The sequence below is a fragment of the Propithecus coquereli genome, unplaced genomic scaffold (genome assembly GCF_000956105.1).
Source record: "Propithecus coquereli isolate 6110/MARCELLA unplaced genomic scaffold, Pcoq_1.0 Scaffold223, whole genome shotgun sequence".
In the NCBI taxonomy this organism is placed as follows: Eukaryota; Metazoa; Chordata; class Mammalia; order Primates; family Indriidae; genus Propithecus; species Propithecus coquereli.
This window is the reverse complement of record NW_012147523.1, coordinates 5,097,998-5,124,050: the sequence shown is the minus strand read 5'-3', so window position 1 is coordinate 5,124,050 and position 26,053 is coordinate 5,097,998. Positions and strand designations below refer to the sequence as shown.

Below are 26,053 nucleotides of genomic sequence, written 5' to 3'. Positions count from 1 at the left end.
TATAAAGAAATATTGGTGGGGGTGTGTGTTTAACTTAGGGAGAAAATGTGGCTCAGAGAGGTTAAATGACTGAGTACCTTATCTAGACTTTCTGGATTTGAATTCTAGCTTGGCCATCTACGAGTCCTGTGTCTTTGGGCAAATTACTATTTTCTTATTTATGAAATGGGGACAGTAATAATGCTCCAATCTCCTCCTCATTATTGTGAGGATCAAATAAGTTAATAATTTTAAAGCACTTGCAGCAGGGTCCTGGCATAAGGTAAGTGCTATATTATTCGTGGCTATTCATATTTTTATTAGGAATAATAGTAGTGGGTATAGAACTAGAAGCCCAAACTTCAAGAGTTTTCTGGGTTTAATCTCTTCCCAAGTTTTGTGCTTCCAAATTGGGGTTCCTTACACTACATGTGCTATATTCATGTTGTTGAATACGGAAGTCATTAGGCACAGGTAGCTATTTATATTTTTAAAAATATTAAATAAGTTAAAAATTTGGCTTTCTCACAGTAGCCACAATTCAAGTGCAAGAGCCACCTGTGGCTAATGGCTACTGTATTGGATAGCACAGATGTAGAAAAATCCTATCACTACAGAAAGTTCTATTGGATGATGCCATACTAAATAGATATCAATGACATTTCTGAATTCCAAACAAATCACTTTTTTTTTTTTTTGGCTGAGAGCAGGGAACTAACTTTTTCTCCATATAAGGGAGTACTAAAATCTACTTTTCCTAAAGAAAAATCAGGATCAACATACTAATTGGAGTCAAACGACATGGAGTGACCATTTGTGGTGAATCAGACATGGATGGATTATCCAGAGACAGAACCCTCCTTTCTGGAACTAGCCCTCTAGAACTACCTTGACTTTTACGCAGAAGAACATTGGCTCTTGTGGGGAAAAAAAGAGTCAAATATTTGTAAACACACCTACCAGAAACTACAAAATTTGATGGCAAAAAAATGTAGCTGACAATTCTTTTTTTTTTTTTTTTTGAGATAATTTCTCACTGTGTTGCCCGGGCTAGAGTGCCGTGGCGTCATCCTAGCTCACAGCAACCTCAAACTCCTGGGCTCAAGCGATCCTCCTGCCTCAGCCTCCGAGTGGCTGGGACTACAGGCATGCGCCAGCATGCCCAGCTAATTTTTTTTCTATATATTTTTAGTTGTCCAATTAATTTCTTTCTAATTTTAGTAGAGATGGGGTCTCGCTCTTGCTCAGGCTGGTCTCGAACTCCTGAGCTCAAACAATCCGCCCGCCTCGGCCTCCCAGAGAGCTAGGATTACAGGTGTGAGCCACTGCGCCCGGCCTAGCTGACAATTCTTAATCACATAGTCTGGGTGCTAAATGTTTTACAAGCATGAGCTCATCATCAATCTGCACAATAAATATATGAAGTAGAGGGTCATTATTATATCCCAGGGTTACAGTGGGGAACCTGAAGCTTTGATAGGTTTGCTGGAGGTCTCGAGACTAATACGTGCAAAAGCTGAGACTCCAAAGAAGTTCTGTTTGATGCCAAAGACTGGGCTCATAATCGTGACTACTATATGCCTTTAACTGGGAGAAACAACAATGCTGGTTGGACCAAGTGTGGATTTGATCCCCCCACTGGTGTCCATTCAACCTCATGCTAAATAATGACCATGAAGACAGGCTTTATTCCTGAAAGCTATCTCTTGGAGAATGGAGAACCAGGAAAGAATATGGAATAGATTGGTCGAAGCCAACTCTCAGTGTGCAAAACGTAATTCCACTCGTAAATGGGTCAAGAGGGTGATTCCAAATAAAAGAACAATACTAGATACCTGGGGAAAAACAGTCTCTTCTTCTCCAGATAATCATTCAGCCCCTTCTGGATGTCCTCCAACAGAAGGTTGGCTTCTTGAAGCTTCTCAGTCATCCGTGGCTGGTCTGCTGCTACCAGAACCCTGCTGTCTTTCACCTGGGTTCCATCAAAAAAGGTGAACATCATCATGGGCATTGACCAAGTTCTGAGATTGGTCATTGTAATGAATGTGTAACCAGGCTATCAACTAACAGTGCCTCCTGCCCAGCTAACTGTATGCTAATCCCCCTCCTAACTTTTGACATTAGAAAAAGATAAGAAAAAATATTGAATTTGCAAAAATCAAGTTCATTTATAAGTTTCCAGGAATGTGACTCAAATGAACAATGAGGAAATCTTTGTATGGCATTCCACATTCCTGCTGGTGATACTTACTAGGGGATAAAAACTTACCGCTTGGGACATGAGTGATTTCCAGTAACCATCAACAATGGCAAATTTCCTGCCCTCTTCTGGCATCTGGGCTATGATGTCCTCTGAACTAAAAATCGGTTCCAGGTATAGCCAGGTGGCTTGGCACTTCAACCAGGCATCCAAATTTTCCTGCACTCGAACCAGCTTTTCTTCCCATTTCTGTGAATTCAGCATTTCAAATCTGAATCACTAACCTGCCACTCTGCAGCACAGGCCCATGGACTAACCAAATGGATGGATTTATTCATTTATTCATTCATTCCCTTGTTTAATCAAATACTTATTGAGTGCCCCCTGTGTTCTGGTCACTGTTCCAGGCAATCAGGCTACAGCAATGAATGAAACAAATGAGAGTCCTTGTCTTGGTGGAGCTCACATTCTAGTGGAGTAACAATAGGTATAACATTTATTCTGTGACAAGTAGATGGTCTGAGTGCTTTATGTATATAAAACCAATTTAATCCAACAGTCTTGTGAGGTAGATATTATTAGAAATCTCACTTTACAGATGCAGAAATGGAGACATAACAGTTCAAGTAACTTGTCCATGGTCACACAACTAATAAAGGGGTTGTGCTAGGATTTGGACCCAGGAAGTCTGGCTCCAGAGACTGTTCCCTTAGCTTATGCCACCTCTATAAACAGTGAGCATAGGAGGCCAAACCCTTACCCTCAGGTGGTTTGCAGTTTAGATTACTACAGCTCATAAGATACTTTCCAAATGTATGCTTATTTGGTGCATTCAAATCTCCTCTTTTGGCAGACAGTTTGCAAAGGCTCAGCATGCCATATGCTTACTTGGATGGTCATTGCTTTCAGTCTTGTGTTATTTTTTTTTCCAATTGGGAGAAAGTGAGTTTCTTTGTTAACTGAACTTGGAAACCTTCCCCCTCCTCTGAGGAACCCAGAGCTAATGGGACATCACAAAACATTCAACCTCATTTCCTCTTACCCTGCATTCTGCTTCTATTGGTTTGATGAACGTGGAGCCACACATGGTCTGGGTCTTTATCACGTGATCATCGAGTAGCAGTTGAATGTCATCAACGGCACACAAGATGCTCGTATCCTGCAAATAAAGATGCCCCATCCTGTCAAAATCCTCATACACATCTCTCCCCACCCTCATTTTTCATGCTGATCCCAAGGGCCTCCTAGCTCAGAACTCCACTCCAGTGGGACAGGAATCTATGTCTTGCAGGGGATGGCATTTCTATTTTCTTCCTTGAAAATGTTCTTAAAGACACTTACTGTCCACCTCCCTTGCAGAAATCAAATACAGTGTAAGCCCAGACCCGCAGTTAGCATCTGTTGGGGAGGAAGACTCTGCCCACTTCTCTGTGTTCCTGCTTCTCTGTCCACCTGCTTTCCGAGCTCTCCTCTCCCTCGGGTGGGAGGATCAGCTGCTAACCTGATTGTTTACACCTAGATCCTCAGTTTCCAAACCATGCACTGACATGTCCCAGGGCATGGCAGCCAACTCAGAATAAATAATTGTAGTTATTTAAAAATAAAATACCAATATTGCTTTTTATTTCAATTTATATGTATTATTTTTTTCAAATATCTATGAAATTGATAGGACATAAATACTTATTAAGTTGTTTGGACCTAATTAGTTCACAAACAAAGCTATTAGGTATTTCTTTTGGCCTAGGGTCACCATGAAAAAAGTACTTAGACATCAAAGGTGCTCTGAGCCAAGGAAGTTTGGGGACTTCTGTTCTATATATTTACTGGGTCACATTTCACTAGTAAGTAAGGTTTAAGGTGTGCCTTAAAGATCAGCCCCTGTGGGTGGCACTTTTCCTCCTGGGCTACTGTGGCAAGTCAGCTGATACGGGTTTGGCCCCCTGCAGCAGATTTGGTCTTTTCTGCTCTGTTTTCACTTCTTTGAAGCCTAATTTGGGTGGCTAAACTGGGCCTAGAATATACTCTCTCATCTACCTTTTACCAGTAGCCCTGCACTGGGAGGTGTGTCCAGCTATTAATAAAGTAGTGTCTTAAATTCCACTTTTTGCTGATCCTTGTCAATAGCTATTTCAGTCAAAAACTGCATATCAGCCAGATATAAGTGAGCCACCCAGGTCCCCTAGCTTAACTCCTCATGTCAGAACAACGGTGTCTATTCTAGCAGCATCTAATCCCATCAGATCATGCAGCATTGAGTTTCTGGGAGCCATGGTGGCCTGGTCTTGCTGGGAAAGGCCCAGTAATGAGCTCCTGTGCTCCCGAGTCTCTCATTGGCTCATGTGTAGGTCTGTTGGGGCTCAGAACATGATACCCCAAAGTATGGCACCTTGGTGTGCTGAGTGCTTTGAACTGAAGGACCCTGGAAGGCAATGTCAGAAGCAAGATCTTTCTATCTTCTCCCATCTGCCTTTTCCTGCTCCCCTTTCTTCTCTAAGGCAGGCCATGGACACTAGAATTCCTCTTCCCCAAAGCCAGCCATAAACCTAGAAATATCACTTTAATCTTCCTCCCATTTCTGGGTAAGAAATGGCCATAAAGAAATTCTCTGGCCTACCTTGTCTGATTCCAGGTCATAAGACCCCTGTTCCAGAGGGGTCTGACCTCATACCTAGGAGGAAGGGATGCTACACAGAAAGGCCAAGAAGAATCTGAACAGAGAGGCCTTGCTGTGTTTTCCCCCGAGTCTGTTACCACTAGATCATACCCTTCTGTCCAATCACATTTCTATACACCTGGCCATTCCTCATCAAACCTAAGCATAAAATAGGAAGTTTTCCTGAAGTCTTCAGGTCTTCATTTCTGAAGCTCCTTTGTCATGTTAGATGTTGATTAAATAAATTTGTTATGATTTTCTCTTATTCATCTGTCTTTTGTTATAAGAGTGCCAGCCCTGAGTGACTCTCATGATGGGCGAGGAAAGGCTCAGACCTTTTCACCCCTACAGTTCTTAGCCAGGTGAAATCAAGGCATTGTAGCTATTGCAACCAAAGGGGGAAAGAAGTTCCAAGAGAATAGCATGGAGCCTGGGGGAGGAGGAAGGTATGGGAGCCTTTGCTTCTCAATCCATGTTGTACACTAGAAAAACCAGGGGTGCCTTACAAATACAGATGCCTAAGCACTCTGGGGGTGCAGGAAACAGAAAAACTCAATGGGGATTGTTTAAAGCATCCCAAATGATTCTACTGTGTAGCCAGCATTGGAAGCACTGCTTTAAGAGCCAAAGGTCTGCAGCATGTGAGTATTGGCCTATTACCTCCATGATTTACAAGTCACCCAGAGCAGCGACCCCCATCTATGCCCCATGCCCCAATCCAACTGCAAGCTAGACCCAAGAGACAGCTGAGCAAATGCTTCAGGTTTACACACCTCCACATGTACTGCACAAATTCATGTGTTCTCTACAAGCACCAATGAAAAGAAAGGAATCTCCACCCTTGCTATTCTAATTATGGTCCATATTATCTGGGAGCTTGTTAGAACTGCGGAACCTCAGGCCCCAGCCCAGACCTGCTAAATCAGAACCTGCTCTTTAACAAGATCTCCAGGTGACTCCTGCACATATTAATATTTGAGAAGTTCTGAGTTTTGTCCCTGAGGGCCCTGGGGAGCTTTGGAAATGTACATAGACCTGTGTCCTCCCTGGGAGATGCTCATTTAGGAGGTTTGCTCATTTTTTTTTGCATTGACAAAACTTCTTGCTCTGAATCAAAAGGCCTTTCTGATTTGAAAAAGCATCCCTGAAGTGGAGAGGAAGGATGAGTGGCACAGGAAACAAGATGTTAGGGGTTAATCCCCTGTGAGTTCTGTCGCAATTCTGAAAGAATCACCTCTGTAAGCTACTACATAGCAATTGGGGCTGCTTTGGGGTGGGGTAGGGGGGCTGCAGTTGGATTGAGACTCACAGTGTCCCTGTATTTCACGAAGCTGAATGTCATGTTAACCCAGTCTAACTTCATTTTCTCCATGTTTTTCTCCAGGGAATATTCTTTGCTGGCAGCTGCACCAATGGGCTCCAGTCTAAAGAGAGAACATAGCAACAGTAACGGTAACAGGAGGTGGCAGAGAAAACACATCAAAGGAGGAATTTCAGCTCAGTCTTACGAGAATTTCAAAAAGCCCTTAATTTTACCAAAATGTTTACTATCCTAACTCTAAGATTTGCCAGCTACCTCCGATGCTTTGTGGAGTTTTTCACCCTCAGCACTGTTGACTTTTTGGGCTGTGTTATGGGTTGAATATTGTCCACTCCACAAATTCATATGTTGAAGCTCTAACCCTCAGTACCTCAGAATGTGACTCGAGTTGGAGAAAGGACCTTTATGGAGGTAATTAAGTTAAATGAGGTCATGAGGGCCCTAATCCAATATGACTGGTGTCCTTAGAGGAAGAAGAGGTTAGGACTCAGACATACAGGGAGGAGATGGCTGTCCGCAAGCCGAGGAGAGAGGCCTCAGAAGAAACCAACCCTACCAACAACTTGGTCTTGAACTTCAAGCCTCCAGAATTGTAAGAAAATAAATTTCTGTTGTGTAAGCCAGTCTGTGGTACTTTGTAATAGCAGCCTGTTAAATAAAAATTATGGGAGGTCATCGTTTTGGATCGAGCTCCTGCCCTAGGTCCCAACGGACCAGACCAAACCCAAACAGAGTCACTCACAGTAAATATTCATAATCAAAGTGAAACTTTAAGGAAGCAGATAGATCCTGAAACAGAGCAGTGTTTCCTGAAAACAGGAGATTCCAGTCTACCTGAATCAGCAAATAAGGAAGTCTCCTCTGCTTTAACCCTTACAAAAAAGCAACCTGATGTTAACCAATCATGTTTTCCCCCCTATTGTTCTGTTTCCTGGTTCCCACCTTACAAAACCCAGTGTTCTGCTATTGCCCAGTGGGAGCTCTCATTCTATTTTGTAGAACAGAGGCTGCCCTGATTCATGAATCACAAATGAAAGCCAATTAGAACTATAACTAAATTTGTTGCAATTTTGTCTTTTGACAAGTCCTAGCAAACTAACATATGCTGGATAATTCTTTGTCATGGGTGCTCTCGTGTGCACTGTAGGATGTTTAGTAGCTTCACTGGCCTCTACCTACTATATGCCAGTAGCAGATTCCCCAAGCCCATCCCCACCCTTTGCCAGTTGTGACAATCAAAACTGTCTCTGGATGTCACCAAGTGTCCCCTAGGGGTGGAAAATTGCCCCCAGTTGAGAACCATTGTCTTAAGATCACTGAAATAAGACCTCTTCTTTCTATCTTTGTTTACTCCTTATTTGCCCACATTCTGATTTCTTATTCAGATTTTGAACTTCTGTTCATTTATGTGACGGCTTTTGCTCCACTTCCCAACTCTCCCCTTTTCATAAACACCTGTTATTTTCCTGATACTGGGTCTACCCATCTACAGCCCCTCTGTTCTGTAGAAAGGGACGTAAAAGGAGAGAAGAGAAAGACAACTCCCTTTCTTCTTGTTTCCACATGGACATCTGGGTCCTAAAACCCAGGTGTGGCCAAAGAATTGGAAAGCAAAGTTCTAGGAAGCGGAAACGGGGATGATTCTCTCTGCCCCAGCCCTGTCTTTCATCGCATCCTAGACCGTAGAAGAAACCATCTGGTCTTTACTCAGCTCTGGAAACTGAAGCTCAGAGGAAGCAAGTGACGTGTCCAAAGCCACACAGCTGGGGGGTGCCAGGACTGGGTCTAGACACCAATTCCTCCTAATCTGACTCCTAATCTGGTGTTTCTTCCTCCCCTGTGAGACGCCTTCTCCTCTCTTTTTATCAGAAGGAACAATAAACCTGTTCACATGTGGTCACTCAATAGGACCAACTGAAGAGAGCCGAGAACCCTCATTTAGCTTCATGAAGGGAGGGAGACTAGGCACAAACTGTTCCAGACAATGACTGACCGAGGCCTCAGCAGCGTGGCCATCATCTTAAATGTGGCCTCTGAGAGATGACCAAAAGGAGCATGCACACAGGGAATAAGTACTAAAGGCAAGTGCCAACCCAGGTGAGTACGAGACGAGGAGTCGTAAAGTCTTGCCCGCAGTGCTTGCTGGCTGTATGGCCATGGCCAAATCACTCGACAAGTCTCAGGTCCCCACGTGCCCATGCCACAGGGTTTCTGGTGTAAATTAAATAAGACCAAATGCTTGCTCCGTGCCTTATGAACTACCCTAGGGTGTGAATTAAAATGCAAATGGTTGCACAGGGGAGGGATTAACCAGTTTGGGAATGCATGAAGTATATCAAGAGTTGACTTCACCCAGATGTGCTAGAGAAGTTCATTAATTATGGGCTGTGATAAAGCTGCCTTGACTAAGGTGTGAGTGGGATACGGGGAACATCACACCTCACTAATAGGTAGTGGCTAAGTGCCTAGACATGAAATCGGTTGAGTTTGCCTGCCTTATCTCATAATCCTCACAATAACTCTGATCGCCTAGCTACTTCCCATTTTACAGATAAGAAGACCAAGGCACACAGAGGTAAACAACTTGGCCAAGGTGTCCTCACTTCTGGATTTGTCACAGTTGAGTGTACTCGTTGGAAAGTGGCAGAGTAGTTGTCTATTTATTTGCTCAATCTCTATCTCCTGAGATGAGTTTCCTTTTTAGGCAATAAAGGGTAAGATTAAGGCCCGCCTTAATCTTGGTCCTTTCAGAAGTTAAATGTTGGTTCTTTCAGTTACCAGTCGTGACCAATGGTTGGTCACTTAGCCTTTCTAATCCGCAGTTTATTTCCTCATCTGTAAAATGAGAATAATTTTAGCTAGAACACTAGGCTGTTGTGATGGTTAAATCTGTTAATGTATATAAAATACTTGGCGTAGCATAAGCGTTCAATAGCTAGTATCTCTTGGAAACACTTTATTGGGGGAAAATAAGGCCCTTTAACAAAATAGCCTAAGCCTGGTAGACAAGTATAAGTCTCTAGGCCTGCTCCTTAACAAGGGACAGTAATGGTGGTATCATTGGGGAGGGAGGGTCAGTGTATTCAGGTGGTAGAGAGATTTCTGGGAAGTGCCTTACATTAGACCTGCTCTGCCGCAGTGTGGAGGAGGGGTTCTCAGACTCTCATGCATCAGAGTCACCTGGAGCAGCACTATTGTCTATTAGAAATACAATGTGAGCCATACATATGATTTTACAGTTTCTATTTTTTTAAACTTTCTATTCTTTTTTATTTTAAAAGAAATAAAAAGGATGGGCATGGTGGCTCACTCTCACGCCTGTAATCCCAGCACTTTGGGAGGCCAAGGCAGGAGGATGGCTTGAGCCTAGGAGTTTGAGACCAGCTTGGGCTACAAAGGAGGACCCTGTCTACAAAAAAATTAAAAAATTTGCCGGGCATGGTGGTGCACCTGTAGTCCCAGCTACTCAGGAGGATGAGTGGGGAGGATCACTTGAGCCCGGGAGTTGGAGGCTGCAGTGAGCTATGATCATGCCACTGCACTCCAGCCTGGGCAACAGAGCAAGACTCTGTCAAGAAAGGGAGGGAAGGAAGGAAGGAAGGAAGGAAAAGAAAAGAAAGAGAGAGAGACAAAGAGAAAGAGAGAGACAAAGAAAGAAAGAAAAGAAAGAGAGAAAGAAAGAAAGAAAAGAAACAGAGAGAGAGAGAAAGAAAAGAAGAAAGAAAGAAAGAAAAACAAGTGAAACAATTTCAATAATTTATTTTAACTCAATATATCCAAAATATGATTTCAACATTAATCATATTAAAAATTATTGGATATTTTGTATTCCTTTGTTTCTTAATAAGTTTTCGAAATCTAGCCTGGATTTTATACTTAGAGCACACCTAATTCAGACCAGCTACATTGCGAGAGCTCAGTAGCCACATGTGGCCAGTGGCTCCCACACTGCATAGCGCTGACCTGGAGCATTTGTTAAAATGCAAATTGCAGGGCTCACCCCCATCATTAGCTCTGTAGCTGAAAACGGAAGCTTCATCAGTAGCTAGACAGCTGAAGTGGAGGTTATTAAATAGTCTTAAGTCACCCTAAGCCAGAAGGAAAAAACAAACGGCCTGATATGAGCTCAGTCATATCATTGTGGTAACTCACAGATCCTTTGACCAAAAAATTTACTGAAGGAAGGGATAAGCCTTACTTCTCAATGAATTTGCTGAATCCAAATTCTAGCATATTTGAAAGGCAAGTCGTTTCGGTGGGCTTTATTTCATAGCCGACAATCTCACTGATCTGCAAAGAAAAGAGGAAAACAAGTGTTTATTGTCCAAGGCAGTGCTGTCCAACAACAGAACTTTGACGATGGAGATGTTCTTTGTCTGTGCAGTCCGACAGAGTAGCCACTAGCCGCAGGTGGCTGTTGAACATTGGAAATATGGCTAATGTGACTGAGAAACTGATTTTTTAAATTTTATTTAATTTTAATTAATTTAATGACATAGTCACGTGTAGTTAGTGGCTATGGGATTGGATAGTACAGGTCAAGTGGGGGTTGGTCTCCCCATCAGTTTGTGAGCACCTTGAGAGCTGGGACTGGGTCCGGGTTTTGTGTGTGTGTGTGTTTGTGTGTGTGCTTCCAGGGCCCAGTGCAAAGCCCGGTCTATGATACAAGCTTCAGTAAACATTTGCTGAGTAAAGGAAGAAAAACATGGGCTAGGCAGACTCCCAAATTCTGTGCTCTGAGAAGCTGAGAAAGAGGAAGGGCTCCCCCTTCAGCATAACCCTGTTTCTACCCTTGTGTAGAAACCTACTTGTTGGAAATTCCCCATCCCTCTGGTGTTAAATACCACCCGGGCTTACCTGTGAAGGTCTTAAGTAAAAGCTCTGGGTAGGGGGTTGAAAACTTCTCAGGGACTGAAAGATCTGAGTATTATGAGGGTCCTGTGTGCTGAAGAGGATGATTGAGGGGTAATGAGGCTCTATGAGAAACCTCACCTACTGCTCAGTGTTGTCTCTGCCTGGACCCCATAGGATTAAACAATGCTAGAGCAGGAAGGGGCACGAAAGCCTGTCATGTTCTGCCCTACTTAGCCCTGAGACCCTGGGGGCTGGCATTTAGTAGGTATCAGTATTTATGGAGTGAAAGAATGAATGAACCAGCTAACTCAATGGATTCCAATCTGGGTTCTGAGGCCACCTGGAGGACTCCTAAGGTAATGGAAATAATAAAAGTAATTAACATTTGTTGAGGGCTTACTATATAGTAGGCAACGTCTTAAGAGCTTTATATACTTATTTCATTCTCACAACACAATGAGGAAGCTACTAATGTATTATTATTTCCATTTTACATATAAAGAAACTGAGATAAGGAAACAAAGTATCTTGTCCAAAACCACCCAGCTAATATTAATAAATGGCAGAATTGGGACTTGGATTCAATTCTGACTCCAAAGCTCTCATCCATCTTACTCTAGTGTCTCTTACTAGAGTAAGGTCTTTATGTACAGTTGTGCAAATTATACAGTGCATAACTTGAGAACATACAAGTCACACTGTAATGCACAAAAATAGCATTCCCTAGAGTTGTGCAGTACACAATCTGCATAACTGTTCCTGGTGACCCTGAACTCTCATTTATTCTCTTACACCTGAAAGAACAGTCTAGAATAACACATACACTATCTCTGGGATTAAATGATAACATCTATATAAAGCACTTGGCATAGTACTTGACTCAGAGATGGGTAGTTTTATTTTTTAAATTGCTTTTGTTAATTATAGAGATTGACAAGGCATCTGGTACTGTAGTTGCAAGAGCCTAGACTTACACTGTCTGGTATGTAGCCCCTAGGCCCTTGTGACTATGGAGCACTTGAAAAATGTGGCTAATCTAAATTGAGATGCGCTATAATTGTAAAAACACACCATTTTCCAAAGACTCAGTATGAAAAATGTAATGTGAAATGTCACATTGACATTTTTATATTGATTACATAAATACATGATAATATTTTGGATGTATTTCTTTAAATAAAATATATTCATAAAATTTATTTCACCTGTTTCCTTTTATTATACCTTTTTAAAATGTGGTTACTAGAAACCTTAAAATTACACATATGGCTCCATTGTATTTCTACTGGATAGAACTGTCTTAGTTCCAGAGGGCCAGCTACGGTACATGTCAGTGTGGCTTCTCCCTAAGGTCAAATGTTACCTTGTTCCATCTTGTTTTAAACCACAGTAACAACCCCTTTGCCGTTACCTGTAAAGTCTGCCCCAAACATAGGGCACTAACTGTGAAATGGAGATAACAGTAGTCTCTACTTCAAAGTGTTGTCGTGAGAATGACCTGAGAGAATCCAAAGTGTGCGACACAGCTTCCGTACGTAGTGGTACGGAGTTGGTACTCAATACGTTTTAACTATCATTGTTATTTTATTATTTTATTTTAATTCTAAGGGATGGTTTTTCTAATATGTCCATCTAAGTGGCCTACTAATGAGAATTGTGAATGTCTAGGAACGGCTGGGATTTTTAAAGTGCCCATGTGTGAGAACAGCATGGAAGTGATTCACCTGGAAGTGATTCGCCAGGTGGAGGGATGGCTTTCTGAGCCCCACTGCAGTGTTCTTTACATGCCATTGATGAGGACACTTCGATGGTGCCATCTCATGGAGAGATCTGGCACTACCAGAGGCCGCCTGTCCGTCTAACCTCCCTACCCCTCCGAGCAGGCCAAAGTTCTAGTTAGGCACGGTCCCTAGTGAGAGGCACCCTGTGAGCACCAAGCAAGGGCAGCTGCTCCTCTGCAGATCCCTCTGCCAGGGCATTTCAAAACCAGAAGTCTACTCAGATGACCTCTCCCGTCTTTCTTTACAGCACTCCACTCTTTCCTTAGGTATCAAGTCTCGAGACTTCCTGAGAAATTGAAAGTAGTTCTTCCCTACAGAAAAATCCTGAATCTTTCACGTATCAAGACTTTTGTCTTCCTAGGGAGATCAAAATGCTCCTGGCCACTGGGCTCAGGGCTCTGCTATCTCGAAGGTAATGCATGTGTTGCTGAATTGAGTCCTTTTAGAGACCATATCCTCAGCCTTGTACATGGTTCTGAGAGAGGGAATTCCAGGCCAGGTCAGAGAAGACCCTGCCCAGGGAAAGCCATTCTCATTCCCATCTCCACGTAGAGCTACTCCCTGGGAGAGGACGTTTCAAGGCCACTTGAATAGGACAATTATTTTAGAAACACAGTGAGTTTTCTTTTCTCTGCTTAGCATTCACACCACACTTACCACCCTCACACTTGGTTGCTTATAAAAATCCCAACTATTTTTAGGGACAATATTTATTATTCTCATTTATAGGCTCAAAGGGCTGAAAGAAGAGTGCAAAATTATATCTGAACACAGTCTTTTTGACGATGAAACTGCACACCAAAGTCACCCCTGCACAGGAGTCATTATGAGCAGCCCTGAGGGAGAGATGTGACTTTCTTTTTTGTGTATCCTAGGTCAAGAAACAAATCAAGGCCCTCCCACTGTAATTTAACACACATCATTAGGACCTCTGGCAGCCTTTTGCTTAGGGAAGCAGACAAGGAGACCCTTTGTGGCCCTGGCTGGGACAGTACTCAACCACCAGCAATGGGAGGCCCAGAAAAGGGCCAACTTGTTGATGATCCAGGTAGTTCATTCCGTATCCCACCCATTCTCTTCCTCCAGAAAGGCCACCACTCTTATTACTATCCTTTGGCCACAAATAGATTCTCCTCTCAGAAAGAAGTTTGATGCAGTGATGTTTCCTGCCTTCCAAAGTGTTACCAGGACCAGGTATGGGCTGGGCTACCCGGGGCAGGCAGTGATAGGAACCTGCTGCCAGTGCCGATCTTTCATTCCTGGGTTGCAGGAAATACTGAGGATAGGAATGTACTGCTTGAACTTATCAATCTTGATTTTCATATTCTCTGCTAAGCGCTTGGGTGCAGGTACATCAGCTAAGGTCTTGATCAATTTATATGTCGTCCTCCACATATTCCCTATGTCCTCCGCAATTTCTTCAGCATTCAGTAAGAAGAGGGGTCCTGAAATAGAAAAGATGGGGTGAGGGAAGGGTAAGACCATCAAGCAGATGTCCGTCACGTGTAGCTTTAATTCCCTGAACTTGGAACGTGCCTATCGTATGGATATTGGAATAAGCACAGGCTTTGGGGTTGGGTCTGGTTATAGACTTCCACTTAGTCAGTGAAAACTTGGGTGTGTTACAGGAGTTTTCTAAGCCTCAACAGTATTGCCTGGGGTACAGGGGTAGCAATGGGTACCTTGGAGGGGGATTGTGACAATTAAGTGAGATAACATAGTTACAGTGGCTAACATAATGCCTGGCATATAATGGATGTGTAGTTAGTGTATCAATTGCTATTATTGGTTTTAGATGCTTTTATAGTAGTAACAAAAGGTGCTTGACAAAAGCTGTGAAATATTAACAATTGGGGAATGTGGGTGAATGAGGATACGGGTGCTTTCTGTATAGTTCTGGCAACTTTTATGTAAGTTTGAAATTATTTAAAAAACAAAGAATGACACCTCATTTAAAAAAATGCTCCAAAACATTAATTTCCTTCTCCTTTTTTTCCCTTGTACGGAACCTTTTGTATTTAGGTTTCATTTCACGTTCAGTCAAAATCTGTCTGTGCTGCTGTTTCTTTCCCCTTGGATATTCTGAACTAGTATTAATTCTTGCATCATGATGTTGCTAATTTATCCAAAAACACTTCTCTTTCAGGGATGCTGAAACTAAATACAGCTCCATTAAGTTAACGTGCTTCATCGACCCAACTTGTTTGTTGAGTAATCAAAAATTCAAATTTAAAAACAAAGAAAAAGAAATGTGGCTTCCACGCATCAGGAAATATTGTAGGTGCGAGGCTAGAATAGAAAAGCTGACTAATCTATGTCTACAAGAGGCAAGTACATAGGATAATTTGATCTAGTCATTTCACTTTTAGGAATTCATTCTAAGAAAATAATCATAGTTGTATCCAGAAAATTGGCAATAAAGGTGCTCATCACAGTTGTGTTTATAATACTGAAGCACTAGAAATGGGCTAAAGGCTCAACCCAAAGGTCTCTGATTTTGTCCTCTGCTGTTAAGCTCTCTCCACAGGTGATATCATTCATGGCTTTAATTGTAATCTACACATCAATTATTCCCCCCATATAAACCCCATCTCCCAAATCTCTCTCTTGAAATCCACTCTGATATACTCAAGTGCTAATTAATATTCTCATTTGGATGGTTGTAAACACCTCAAACTCAATGTATTCAAGTTGATGGGGTTTCTTTTCCCTCAGCAAATGTGTCACTTCTGTTGTTCAGTGGTGGCATTACCTACCAAACTACCTAAGCCAATAATATGGAAGTCTCCCTAGGTTCTTCCCTCTTTCTCCCTGCCCCTTTACTCCATATCAGATCAGTCATTAAGTCCTGTTGATTCTATCTTCTCATTATTTCTCTAGACTTCAGGTCCTAGAGTAAAAATGTAGTTTACAGATGTCTATGACACTCTGGCCTTTCTTGAAGCACCACTGTAGTGGAACTGTCAGTTTATTCTCCCACCAACTGGGTCTCTGAGTCGCTGCTTGATCCATGGCTCTGGATAGCTACCTATTCTATTTTACCCTGGAAATAAGTCTGGCTCTTTGATTGCCACCTTCCATTGCTATCATCATATCAGAAAATTTTGACTGTGGCTGCTTTAATCTGGAGTGTCAGAATCTGATAATAAGTCCAGCCAGAATCTGAAGTGCAAACCTTATTTAAGAACTGGCTGGGTGGATCCTCTACTTCATCCCCATCTGACCCAGGAGGGTGGGACCAGGGCATACCATTCATCCACTCCTCAGACTTGGTGCTGAACTCGTAAGCTGTCACCCACAGCTGCTCATAAGGCACTTTATTGGTCATCAGGGCTTGCAGAAGAGGGTAGGTACTCTTCTCCTTTTCCAACAGCTCTTCCTCCTTATTGATCAACTGCAAGGCAAAGGGGGATGCTGTTTATTGGGTGGGCTATCAGGAAAATACAAAACCAAGGACCAGAGCCAACAAACAGGACAGAGTCATAAGTCTCCAGCACAAGCGATCTCAAACCTCAAATTCCACCAGTGCCTGATCTAGGTTCTTTGAAAGTTCATTAAGCTTTTCCACATTGTTCTTCATTTCTTCTGTAGTCATCACTTCACGCTTCCTAAAACCTTCTAGTTCCTTGTTGTAGCCCTCAAGTTTCGACTCAAATTCTGAGCACCTGAAAGCAAAGGCAGCCCAGTCACATTTGAACTTTCCATTTTGTGCACTTTTAAAATATCAGCGTTGCTTGTCCATACTCAAGCCTGGGAAGAATTTGATCTTCTGGTGCCTACAGACCCCCTCCCCCTCAAAATAAATGAAGAGGAAAAACTGAGTTAAACAACTTATAATACCACCTCCCAGAGTTGCACCTGCTGTGCACCTATTGGTAATGATACATTTCCAGGTGTTTTCTTATATACGTAAAAAAATATATATACACATAATGTATGTACATATATATATAGTTTGTTCATTCATTAGATATTTATGATTGAGTGCTTCAAACATTCCAGAACTGCTGTAGCATCAGGAATATATTTGTGAAGTATGCTATTAAGCTCTATATCCTCACGGAGCTTGTATTTTAGTTGGGGGAGATCTAGACAACAGACATGCATGGATGGATGGAGAGATGGATAAATCCATAGATAGGACAAATATTTAATGAGACATTTCTGATAGTGATAAGTGTTCTGAAGAAAATAAAACAGGGCAGAGTGACTAGTGGACAGAAGTGGAGTGCTACTGCAGCTAGAGTCATCAGGGGACACCTTCCCAGAGATTTATCTACTTCATCCATATTATCAACAAAGCAGGTCTCAAGGAAAACTGCTCCCTTTTTCCAATGAGGTAGGATAATATGGTGTTAAGTAGACAGTGTCTGGAGCCAGACAGGATAGGTTCAAATCCCCATCTTGCCACTTAGTAACTGTATGGCCCTGGACAAGTCACTTAAACTCTCTATGCCTCAGATATATAAAGCAAGGGTAGAAAAAGTACCCAATTAATAGTTAAAGGTAACAAAAAATTGCTCAGAATTGAGCCTGGTACATAATAATCACTCTACAAGTGTCTGCTCACATTCTCTAACATGTAAACACTATAAATACAGTTTTGTCTCCTTAATTCCTTGTTGTAGCTTCAGCACTTAGAAGAGTGTCTGGCACACAGCAGACAATCAATATTCATTGAAAGAATAAGGGGGCTTGTCACTGAGATCAGCTGTAGTGACATTCCATAAATTTGGCTATTATTTTAAGAATACTTAATTCCATTATGGCGGTTTTAGTGTTTATTTTTTCTTAAAGTAATTTAAGAGTTAATTTACAGGTAGTTTGATTTGGGTTTTATTTCTAATTGCACTGGGCAGTAAGCAGCCTCTGATGTGATTTCTAATGATCCTCAACTCCTGGTATTCATAACCCAATATGATCAGCTCTCCTTGAGTTTGGGCTAGATCTAGTAACTAACTTCTAACAGACAGAAAATGGCAGGAAGGACAGGATACCACTTCTAAGATTAGGTTACAGGAAGACTGACTTCTATATTGCTTGCTCACTCTTGCAGTCTCTCTCGCTCTGAGGGAAGCCAGCTGTTGTGAGCTACCTATGGAGAGGCCTTTGGGCAAGGAAGGGAGGGCAGTTTCTAGAGAATAGCCTATGAGGAACTAAATCCTACTTACAATCACGTGAATGAGCCTGAAATTGGATCCTCACCCAGTTGAGCCCTCAGATGAGACTGCAGCCTTGGCTGCCATTTTGACTGCAACCTCATGAGAGACCCTGGGTCAGTCAGAGGCTTACAGCTAAGCTGCACCTGGATTTCTCTACTTTTATCTACCCTTTTCCTTTCTTGTAAGTGTTATGTGTGCAGGGATTATGGCAGCTAAAGTTGGGCAATGGGAGTGTCCTGTGTGAAGGGGACAGGGAGATGGGTATGAATCTGCAGGTCGTAATCAAAGTGTTACGAGCTGGGATGGGCATGTGTGCGTGTGGGTGAGTGTATGTGTGTGCACATGTGTGTCTACCATGTACATGGCACTTGGCCCACTTTCTGGATATTGTTGGATTTTTCACTAAGTCTATATTTTCTCTGTCACTTGATTAAAATCTTTATTTAGCAGCCAAACGCACATGTGTCAAATAGAGCACAGCATATCATAAAAATCCTTAATAAATACCGGTTGAATTGATAAATAATGAATGAATAAATGGTTACAGCCACATCAGCACTGAACAAGACCAGCTGCAAAACAGGCAATTCTCAGCCCCCTTCCATGTCTTTCTTATCCCTGTTTTGATATCTCACAGTTCTGTGGCCTCCAATGTAAGGCTGAAAATTTCACTATTATTATTGCAGAGGCCATTATTATAATACATGCCACTATTTTGGCCTTTTTCTCTCTGCACGGCCAAATTCCAATTATTCAAGGGAGGGAGGGAAGACATTAGCAGGGGTTACTACAGTGAAACAGTTTTAAAGAAAACATCCCTCAGTGTGAAACAAAAGGAAATTCCTTCTCCACCAATTGTTTTCAGCTTCGCCCACACATTGCTGTGGGCTCTAGACACAACCAGGAACCTGTAGTGTGGGTTATAAAGCTGGTTCTCATTTACAAAACTATCCCAGACTCTTCCTGTACCTTTTAATCAGATCCATCTCTGCCTGATCCCTCTTGCTAAGGAGCAGGTTTCGGCTGTTTTCGAAGATATCTTCTATCTGGTCTGGCCAGAGGAACAGAGTGCTGTTCAACTTGATGTCCTCATCTGCAAAACACATACAGTCAGCTTCAGGACACTGTTCAGCAAGGTCAGAGTGTGGGGAATTATCTGGCAGAACAAGAGGCCAATAAAAGTGGGTATAGGGGCAGCACAGGCCCATTACAGACAAATGAACGACGGCCAACATTTATTGAGCACTTACTAAGGGCCAGGCTAGAAGGTAGATGGTATTATCAACCTCGTTTGTACAGATGGGAAATAAAGCTGTTAAGCCAGTGGTCAAGGTTACACTGCTGGAAGGCAGCAGAGCAGAATTCAAATCTGAGTCTGATCAACTCCAAAGCTTATGTTCTAACTAACCACTTTGCTTTATTGCCTTCCCAGGTTAGGTCTGGGGTAAGTCAGAAACCTGGGTTGAAATTCTGGTCCCACACTTCACACTATATCACTTCACCTGAGTCTCAGTTTGCCTTTTGGTTAAATGGCAGTAATAGTATAAAAAGGATTCTGCATTTAGAAGTGACTTTTCCAGGAACACTAGACACAAGTTACCAAGACAGGCATCTAAGAACTAGAGGTCAAGCCTCTAGATAGTCTTCTTTTTGTCTAACACGATTCCCTTTGTGTGATTCAAATTTCTGTGGATAAGAGTGTGGAATTAATGCCTTTAACATATAGGGACACTTGAAAAGCAGCTCTCCTGAGATTTACTGGTAAGATTCCTATAACCATCTTTCCCCTAACACCTTATCAGGAAATACATAATTATAGATTTTTTTTTTAAGATGGTCTCGCTCTATTGCCTGGGCTAGAGTGCAGTGGCATCATCACTGCTCACTGCAACCTCAAACTCCTGGGCTCAAGTGATCTTCCTGCCTCCCAGGTAGCTGGGACTACAGGCGCATGCCACCACACCCAGCTAATTTTTCTATTTTTGTAGAGATGGGGACTGCTCTTTCTCAGGTTGGCCTTGAACTCCTGGCCTCAAGTTATCCTCCCACCCTGGCCTCCCAAAGCGCTAGGATTACAGATGTGAGCCACTGTGCCTGACTGTAGAATATTTTTATATGTTATATACACAAATATAAAATATACATATACATATGCATTACATGTACACACAGGGCTTTGGATTTACTTGGCAAATCTGCATAGTCCAACAAGAACTCCAGCCTTTCAATTGCACTTCTAAGTTGCCTCCTGAGTTTGAACACAGTGACATCGCTGGATTTCTTTAAGTATTCAATGAGGAATACCAGCTCCGCAGTGTTGGCAGGAACCTCATTGACTTTGTCTGCAATGGTGCTGTACTGATTACAAATGCTACAAGAAAGAAACAACCATTATCATCATCATCATTATCATCTAAAATGACTTTCTTGTAAGACTTTGTGCTAAATAGACATAATTCCTATTTGGAGACTAAAACGATGGTTTCCCATTTTTCTCTACCTACAAATCCTTGATGGATAATAGTCACATGCACACCAAACTCCAAGGAATAATAACACTAGTAATGGTAATAATATTTCTCTTGTATGAAGTCCTTATGAAGTGCCATGCCCTATTCTAATTATTTACATATATTAACTCATTTAATCTTCACAACAATTCTAAGAAGTAGGTACTATTATTATCTACATTTTATAATGGAGAAAGTGAATCTGAGTAACTTTATCCAAAGCAACATGGTGTGTAGGTGTCAGAGCCAAGATTTGAACCTGGGTTAATTGACTCCAAAGTTCATTCTCTTAACAAACACACACCATACTACCTCTCATGGGTAGAATCCAGATTTAGACTAAAACAACAAGAACACCACCACCATTAACAACAACCCCTCACATTTTATGCTGAAGTAGGGCACTAAATTAATTTGTAATCATTGCTATTAACAGCACACCAGCGAGTTTATCTTCATGCGCTGCAGGTAATCCCTGGTGGCAGAGAGAAAGTTATGTTGAACTATTGGAACCAAGAGATCTAACTGCCTATTTCTCAAACATAAGACTGTGAAAAATGATATTATTATAGGGATAATTTAAATATGCTCTCATTTATACAAAAGTAAATCACTGACAGTCTTCACCATTTTAAATACAAATTACAGACAAATTATCTGCAATACATCCATGCCTAGCACAGAGCCACCCTCAACAAATGTTAGCAATAATATCTGTCATAGTTTTGTTATTATTAATTGATCACTACATGTTGATGTGTCATACACCATAGAGGAAAACCACCCCTTCAATGTTTTCAGGCCTCAATACTGCATCTTAATGTGTAGAGACTCTTCCAATAATGAAGCTAATTGTAACAAACTGAAGAGAAAATGATTAAAACAGTTTTGCAGATGATACTGGGATTTTAGAAAAGAATTTTTATACAACTTGGAAACTTCCTGTAGAGAAAAATTATCTACCGCCTTACAATGTATTCAGAGTGTTCTCCACTTCTTAGACCCACAGCTATGTCATATTTCCCAGCCTCCTTTGTATTTGTACTTGGGTATTGCGTTAGTCAGCTCAGGCTACTGTAACAAATACATCACAGAATGGGTGGCTTAAACATGTTTTCTCTCAGTTCTGGAGGCTGGGAAGTCCATGGTCAAGGTGCCAGCTGATTCAGTTCCTGGAGAAGGGCCTCTTCCTGGCTTGCCTTTTTGCTGCGTCCTCACTTGGTAGAGAGAAAAAGAGCTCTGGTGTCGCTCCCCTTCTTCTAAGTGCAACTTTTGGATTAGGGCCCCGCCCTAATGACTTCATGCAACCTCCTTATGGGCCCTATCTCCAAATGCAGCTGCACTGTGGGTTAGGGCTTTAACGTATAAATGTGGAGGAGCACAATTCAGTCCATAGTGGTTAAGGATGTGTGATTAGATTCTAGCTGGTGGGAAGTGGGAAGCAGTGATGAGTATCGCTTTTGGCTATAGCACATAAAACTGTCCATGCTCTTTCCTCCTCTCAACTGTCTAGGATGTCAACACTCAGAATGACCTTGAAAGTCATGTGTTGAAGATGTAAAGTCATCATCTGTTTGAGTTTCTGAATGCACGAAGATCTCCCCCACCCATCTGGCATTACCCTGAGCAAGATATACACTTCTATTGTGTTCAGTTATCTTGGATCTATTTGTTACAGAATCTAGCCTACGCTAACACAGGTAGAGTCTCTCTGTCTGATAAACTTCTATCTGATTAGAGTCCACTTTGCTTCCCTTTTGCGTAAGAATGCATAGAATAAATATCATGTGGTTGCCGGCTACCAGCTTCTTGGATGAGTCCGAAAGGGTGGGAGCAGACCCACTGACTACTGGACCCTCTAAAAGATCCTGAATATGGGTCACTGATGTCAAGAATATAGCTAACGTAACACTCTAGCAATAGCCAAGGATAAGCTGAGGACGGAAAACATTGCCTTCCACATGTATCGATAACATTTAAAATCTAAAACACCTGGGGTCCCATAAGCACAGGGCTTTTCTCTGTCTGGTGTAGAAGATGACATAGGGATTGATGCCATAAATCTTGCACCAATTTGTGGCCTCTCTCCACCCTGTTGTTATTGTTTGGACAAGACTTCTCACCCTGTAGGAAAATCAGGCAGCCAAATCAAAGGGATAATGCCTCAGAGCCTTGAATTTTTGGTCAATGCTTCAGGCCATCATTCTGGCAACTTTGGACAAACACATCATAGTGAATATGAATGGCATGTCCACTTTCCTACTGATGCACTCCAAAGCGCCCCTGCCTTTACAGCCGGAGAGCTCTACTCTAGGAGCACCCAGTCTTTGGAAACAGTGAGGTATCCCACTCAGCAACTACACCATGGTTGGACAGGTCTTAGGATTGGAAGACTCAAATTCGCACTCACCTACCTACTTGGGCAAGTTAGTTTTTCTTTCTGGGCCTCATTTCCTCCTACATAAGGGATCTCACCTCTGTCCTACTTACCTCAAAGAGCTGTTGAGAAGGTCAAGTGAGTCAGAGTCATTATTTTTAAGGCAGAAAGAAAGTTCAGAAGTCAGCCACCAACCTGGAGGTAGTTGCCAGCTTGGGGTTTCTGCATCCTTAGAAATTCCTGAGTTCACAAAAGGGCCCTTATTTTTACTTACATTAAAAAGTTCTAAGGAAATTCACATTTATTTTTATAAGGATGGATGCAGTGACCAACTAAGACACCATGTTGCTCTGAGTTGACAGGAACAGATAGACTGTTGCTTAAGGAGAAATAAACTGATGGCTCAAACTTTCCAAAGACAGTGTCCTAGCAGTGTGAAGGCTGAAAACCTTTTACCATCCTAGTCCCAAATCTTTATTCTATAGGCAAAGAAACTGAAGATCCAAGAGGTGAAGCCAGGTGTCACAAAGCTAGTAAATACAAGGTCTTGGATCCCAAACCAGGAATCTGGCCACTTCATCACTCAGTGGGAAAGCTGAGTGTACAAAGACTTTGAGGTCAAAATAAACTAGGTTTGCAAACTGAGATGCAAAGAGAAGCCATGGAACTGTCCCTCCAATAAGATAATAAGGTTAAGCCCTGGATGTGCCACTTGCTAATCTCTTGGGGTCTCAGTTTCTTCATCAACACAATGGAAAGAATAAAGAACGACCTCTTAGGATTGTTGTGAGGACTTGATTAGATCTATCCTATGCAGACTATAACATGTGCTGGGAAAATGGTAGCTGTTATTATCATTCATTTGCTGACAAGTTTCTGTTATGTATTATATAAACCTTAAAGTATGATAAAATGCTAAAATTGCATGTATATGAATAATACAGTATACAATATAATATTAACAGTGATCATATTACTAATCCATTTTAGTCTATAATTTAAAGTATTTGGGGGCTCTGGGCCTCGGTCCTCCGCCCGCGCCCGCAGAGCCTGTTCGCGTCGACTGACCAGAGTCGGCGAATTCTCCGCTCCGATCCCGTCCGGACTGTCCCCACCCCAGCTTTCTATTCTTTGAAAACACTAAGAATAATGTCCCTGCGTCAGTTTTTACTAGAGCCAATCACCTGTCATGCCTGGAACAGGGATCGTACTCAAATTGCCCTTAGCCCCAATAATCATGAAGTGCACATCTATAAGAAAAATGGGGGCCAGTGGGTGAAAGCTCATGAACTCAAGGAGCACAACGGACACATCACAGGTATTGATTGGGCTCCCAAGAGCGACCGCATCGTCACTTGTGGGGCAGACTGCAATGCCTACGTCTGGAGTCAGAAAGATGGTGTATGGAAGCCAACCCTGGTGATCCTGAGAATTAATTGCGCAGCCACTTTTTGTGAAGTGGTCCCCCCGGAGAACAAATTTGCTGTGGGAAGTGCAGCACGGCTCATTTCTGTTTGTTACTTCGAGTCTGAAAATGATTGGTGAGTAAGCAAGCACATTAAAAAGCCAATTCGCTCCACAGTCCTCAACTTGGATTGGCATCCCAACAATGTTTTGCTGGCAGCAGGATCATGTGACTTCAAATACGGAGTGTTTTCTGCCTATATTAAAGAAGTGGATGAAAAGCCAGCCAGTACACCCTGGGGCAGCAAGATGCTTTTTGGTCAGCTGATGTCAGAGTTTGGGGGCAGTGGCACAGGCGGCTGGGTCCATGGGGTCAGCTTCTCCTCCAGTGGGAGCGGCCTGGCCTGGGTCAGTCACGACAGACAGCACTGTATCTGTTGCTGATGCCTCGAAAAGCGTGCAGGTCTCAACTCTGAAAACAGAGTTCCTGCCACTCCTGAGTGTATCGTTTGTCTCTGAGAACAGCGTTGTGGCTGCTGGCCATGACTGCTGCCCAGTGCTCTTTAACTATGATGACCGCGGCTGCTTGACCCTTGTCTCCAAGTTAGACATTCCAAAACAGAGCATCCAGTGCAACATGTCTGCCATGGAACGTTTCCGCAACATGGCCAAGAGGGCCACGACCGAGGACCACAATACAGCCTGGGAGATGCTGCACCAGAATAGCATCACTCAAGTGTCTATTTATGAGGTGGACAAGCAAGACTGTCACAAATTTTGCACTACTGGCATCGATGGAGCCATGACCATTTGAGATTTCAAGACCTTAGAGTCTTCTATACAGGGCCTCCGGATAATGTGAAGCTGAGTGAGCCTCTGCCATCCAGCACGACAAACGGTGGCTGACCACAGCTCTGCTATTGGATGGTGAGGAGAGCCAGCGCCAAGGAAACACTGAAAACACATATCGTGCAAATAGTGTGTGGTTTTGTTTGAGTATAAAATTGGTGAAAGTATTGGTTTTTTAAAAGCAGCAGTGATTTTTTTTTTTTTTTGGCTATTTCATTCCGTTCTTGACCAAAGCTTCTCTTTAAGTAGTTTATTATGGAAAATTGTCACACTAACTTAAAGGAAAGGGTGAGGGAGATATGTAAATTGTCCACTAGAAAATTAAATTAAAATACTGAAAAAAAAAGTATTTTGGGGAAGAGAGCTAGAATAACACGGAATAACCATTTTGTAAATTCAAATAGAGACGCAGTAGCAGACAGTTACTGTCTCTACCTCTCAGCATCCATTCCCTCTTCTGGCAACAACACCCTAAGTCTTCTGGGGGAACTCCCCTCCCTCTCTCAGTTCATGCGGTTTAGGTAGGAATGACACCCACCCCAGGGATGGGAACACCAGCTAGATCTAAGCCATCCTCTTGGCCACAGTGTTTTGTTCAACGATGCACAAAGGACCCAAGTCAGACCAACATCACAAGGGCCTGGACTTTTGCGGGTACTGGAGAAAGAGAAACTGTTTGCCCCTCTGGATGGGAATTTGGGAGGATATAAGCCTGAAGGCGCTGGGGCCCACAAACTGGAAGAGGCTGTCAGAGAATGGAGCCAACTCAACTGAAAGCCAAGCAGAGAGAGGGGGAGAGCATCATAATTGCAGCGTTGAGGGCCTGAAGGTTGAAACCCCCAAACTATTCAATATGTGAGCACCAAATTCCCTAAGCTAGTCTGTTTGGGCTTCTATCCCTTACAACCAAAAACTCTTCACTAATATGTAGTTATCGGTAAAACAAAGGCACAATATAGA

At 42.4% G+C, this 26,053-nt stretch overlaps 1 protein-coding gene and 1 pseudogene across 2 annotated transcripts in view; one reads left to right on the top strand and one right to left on the bottom strand.

The window, feature by feature from the left end:
- Positions 1-26,053, bottom strand: part of DNAH3 (dynein, axonemal, heavy chain 3) — a 135,781-nt gene that overhangs the window by 88,045 nt on the left and 21,683 nt on the right. Inside the window, exons 15-24 of the mRNA XM_012644945.1 lie at positions 20,140-20,324; positions 18,923-19,004; positions 16,303-16,456; positions 16,041-16,185; positions 14,025-14,236; positions 10,355-10,446; positions 6,145-6,259; positions 3,222-3,338; positions 2,249-2,428; positions 1,815-1,951 (exon numbers count right to left, since the gene is read on the bottom strand). Coding sequence (XP_012500399.1) covers positions 1,815-1,951; positions 2,249-2,428; positions 3,222-3,338; positions 6,145-6,259; positions 10,355-10,446; positions 14,025-14,236; positions 16,041-16,185; positions 16,303-16,456; positions 18,923-19,004; positions 20,140-20,324 — 1,419 coding nt within the window. The remainder of the gene's footprint in view (positions 1-1,814; positions 1,952-2,248; positions 2,429-3,221; positions 3,339-6,144; positions 6,260-10,354; positions 10,447-14,024; positions 14,237-16,040; positions 16,186-16,302; positions 16,457-18,922; positions 19,005-20,139; positions 20,325-26,053) is intronic.
- LOC105810942 lies at positions 23,884-25,155 on the top strand (annotated as a pseudogene). Its single transcript, XR_001137524.1, has one exon. The product of XR_001137524.1 is annotated as an actin-related protein 2/3 complex subunit 1A pseudogene (transcript).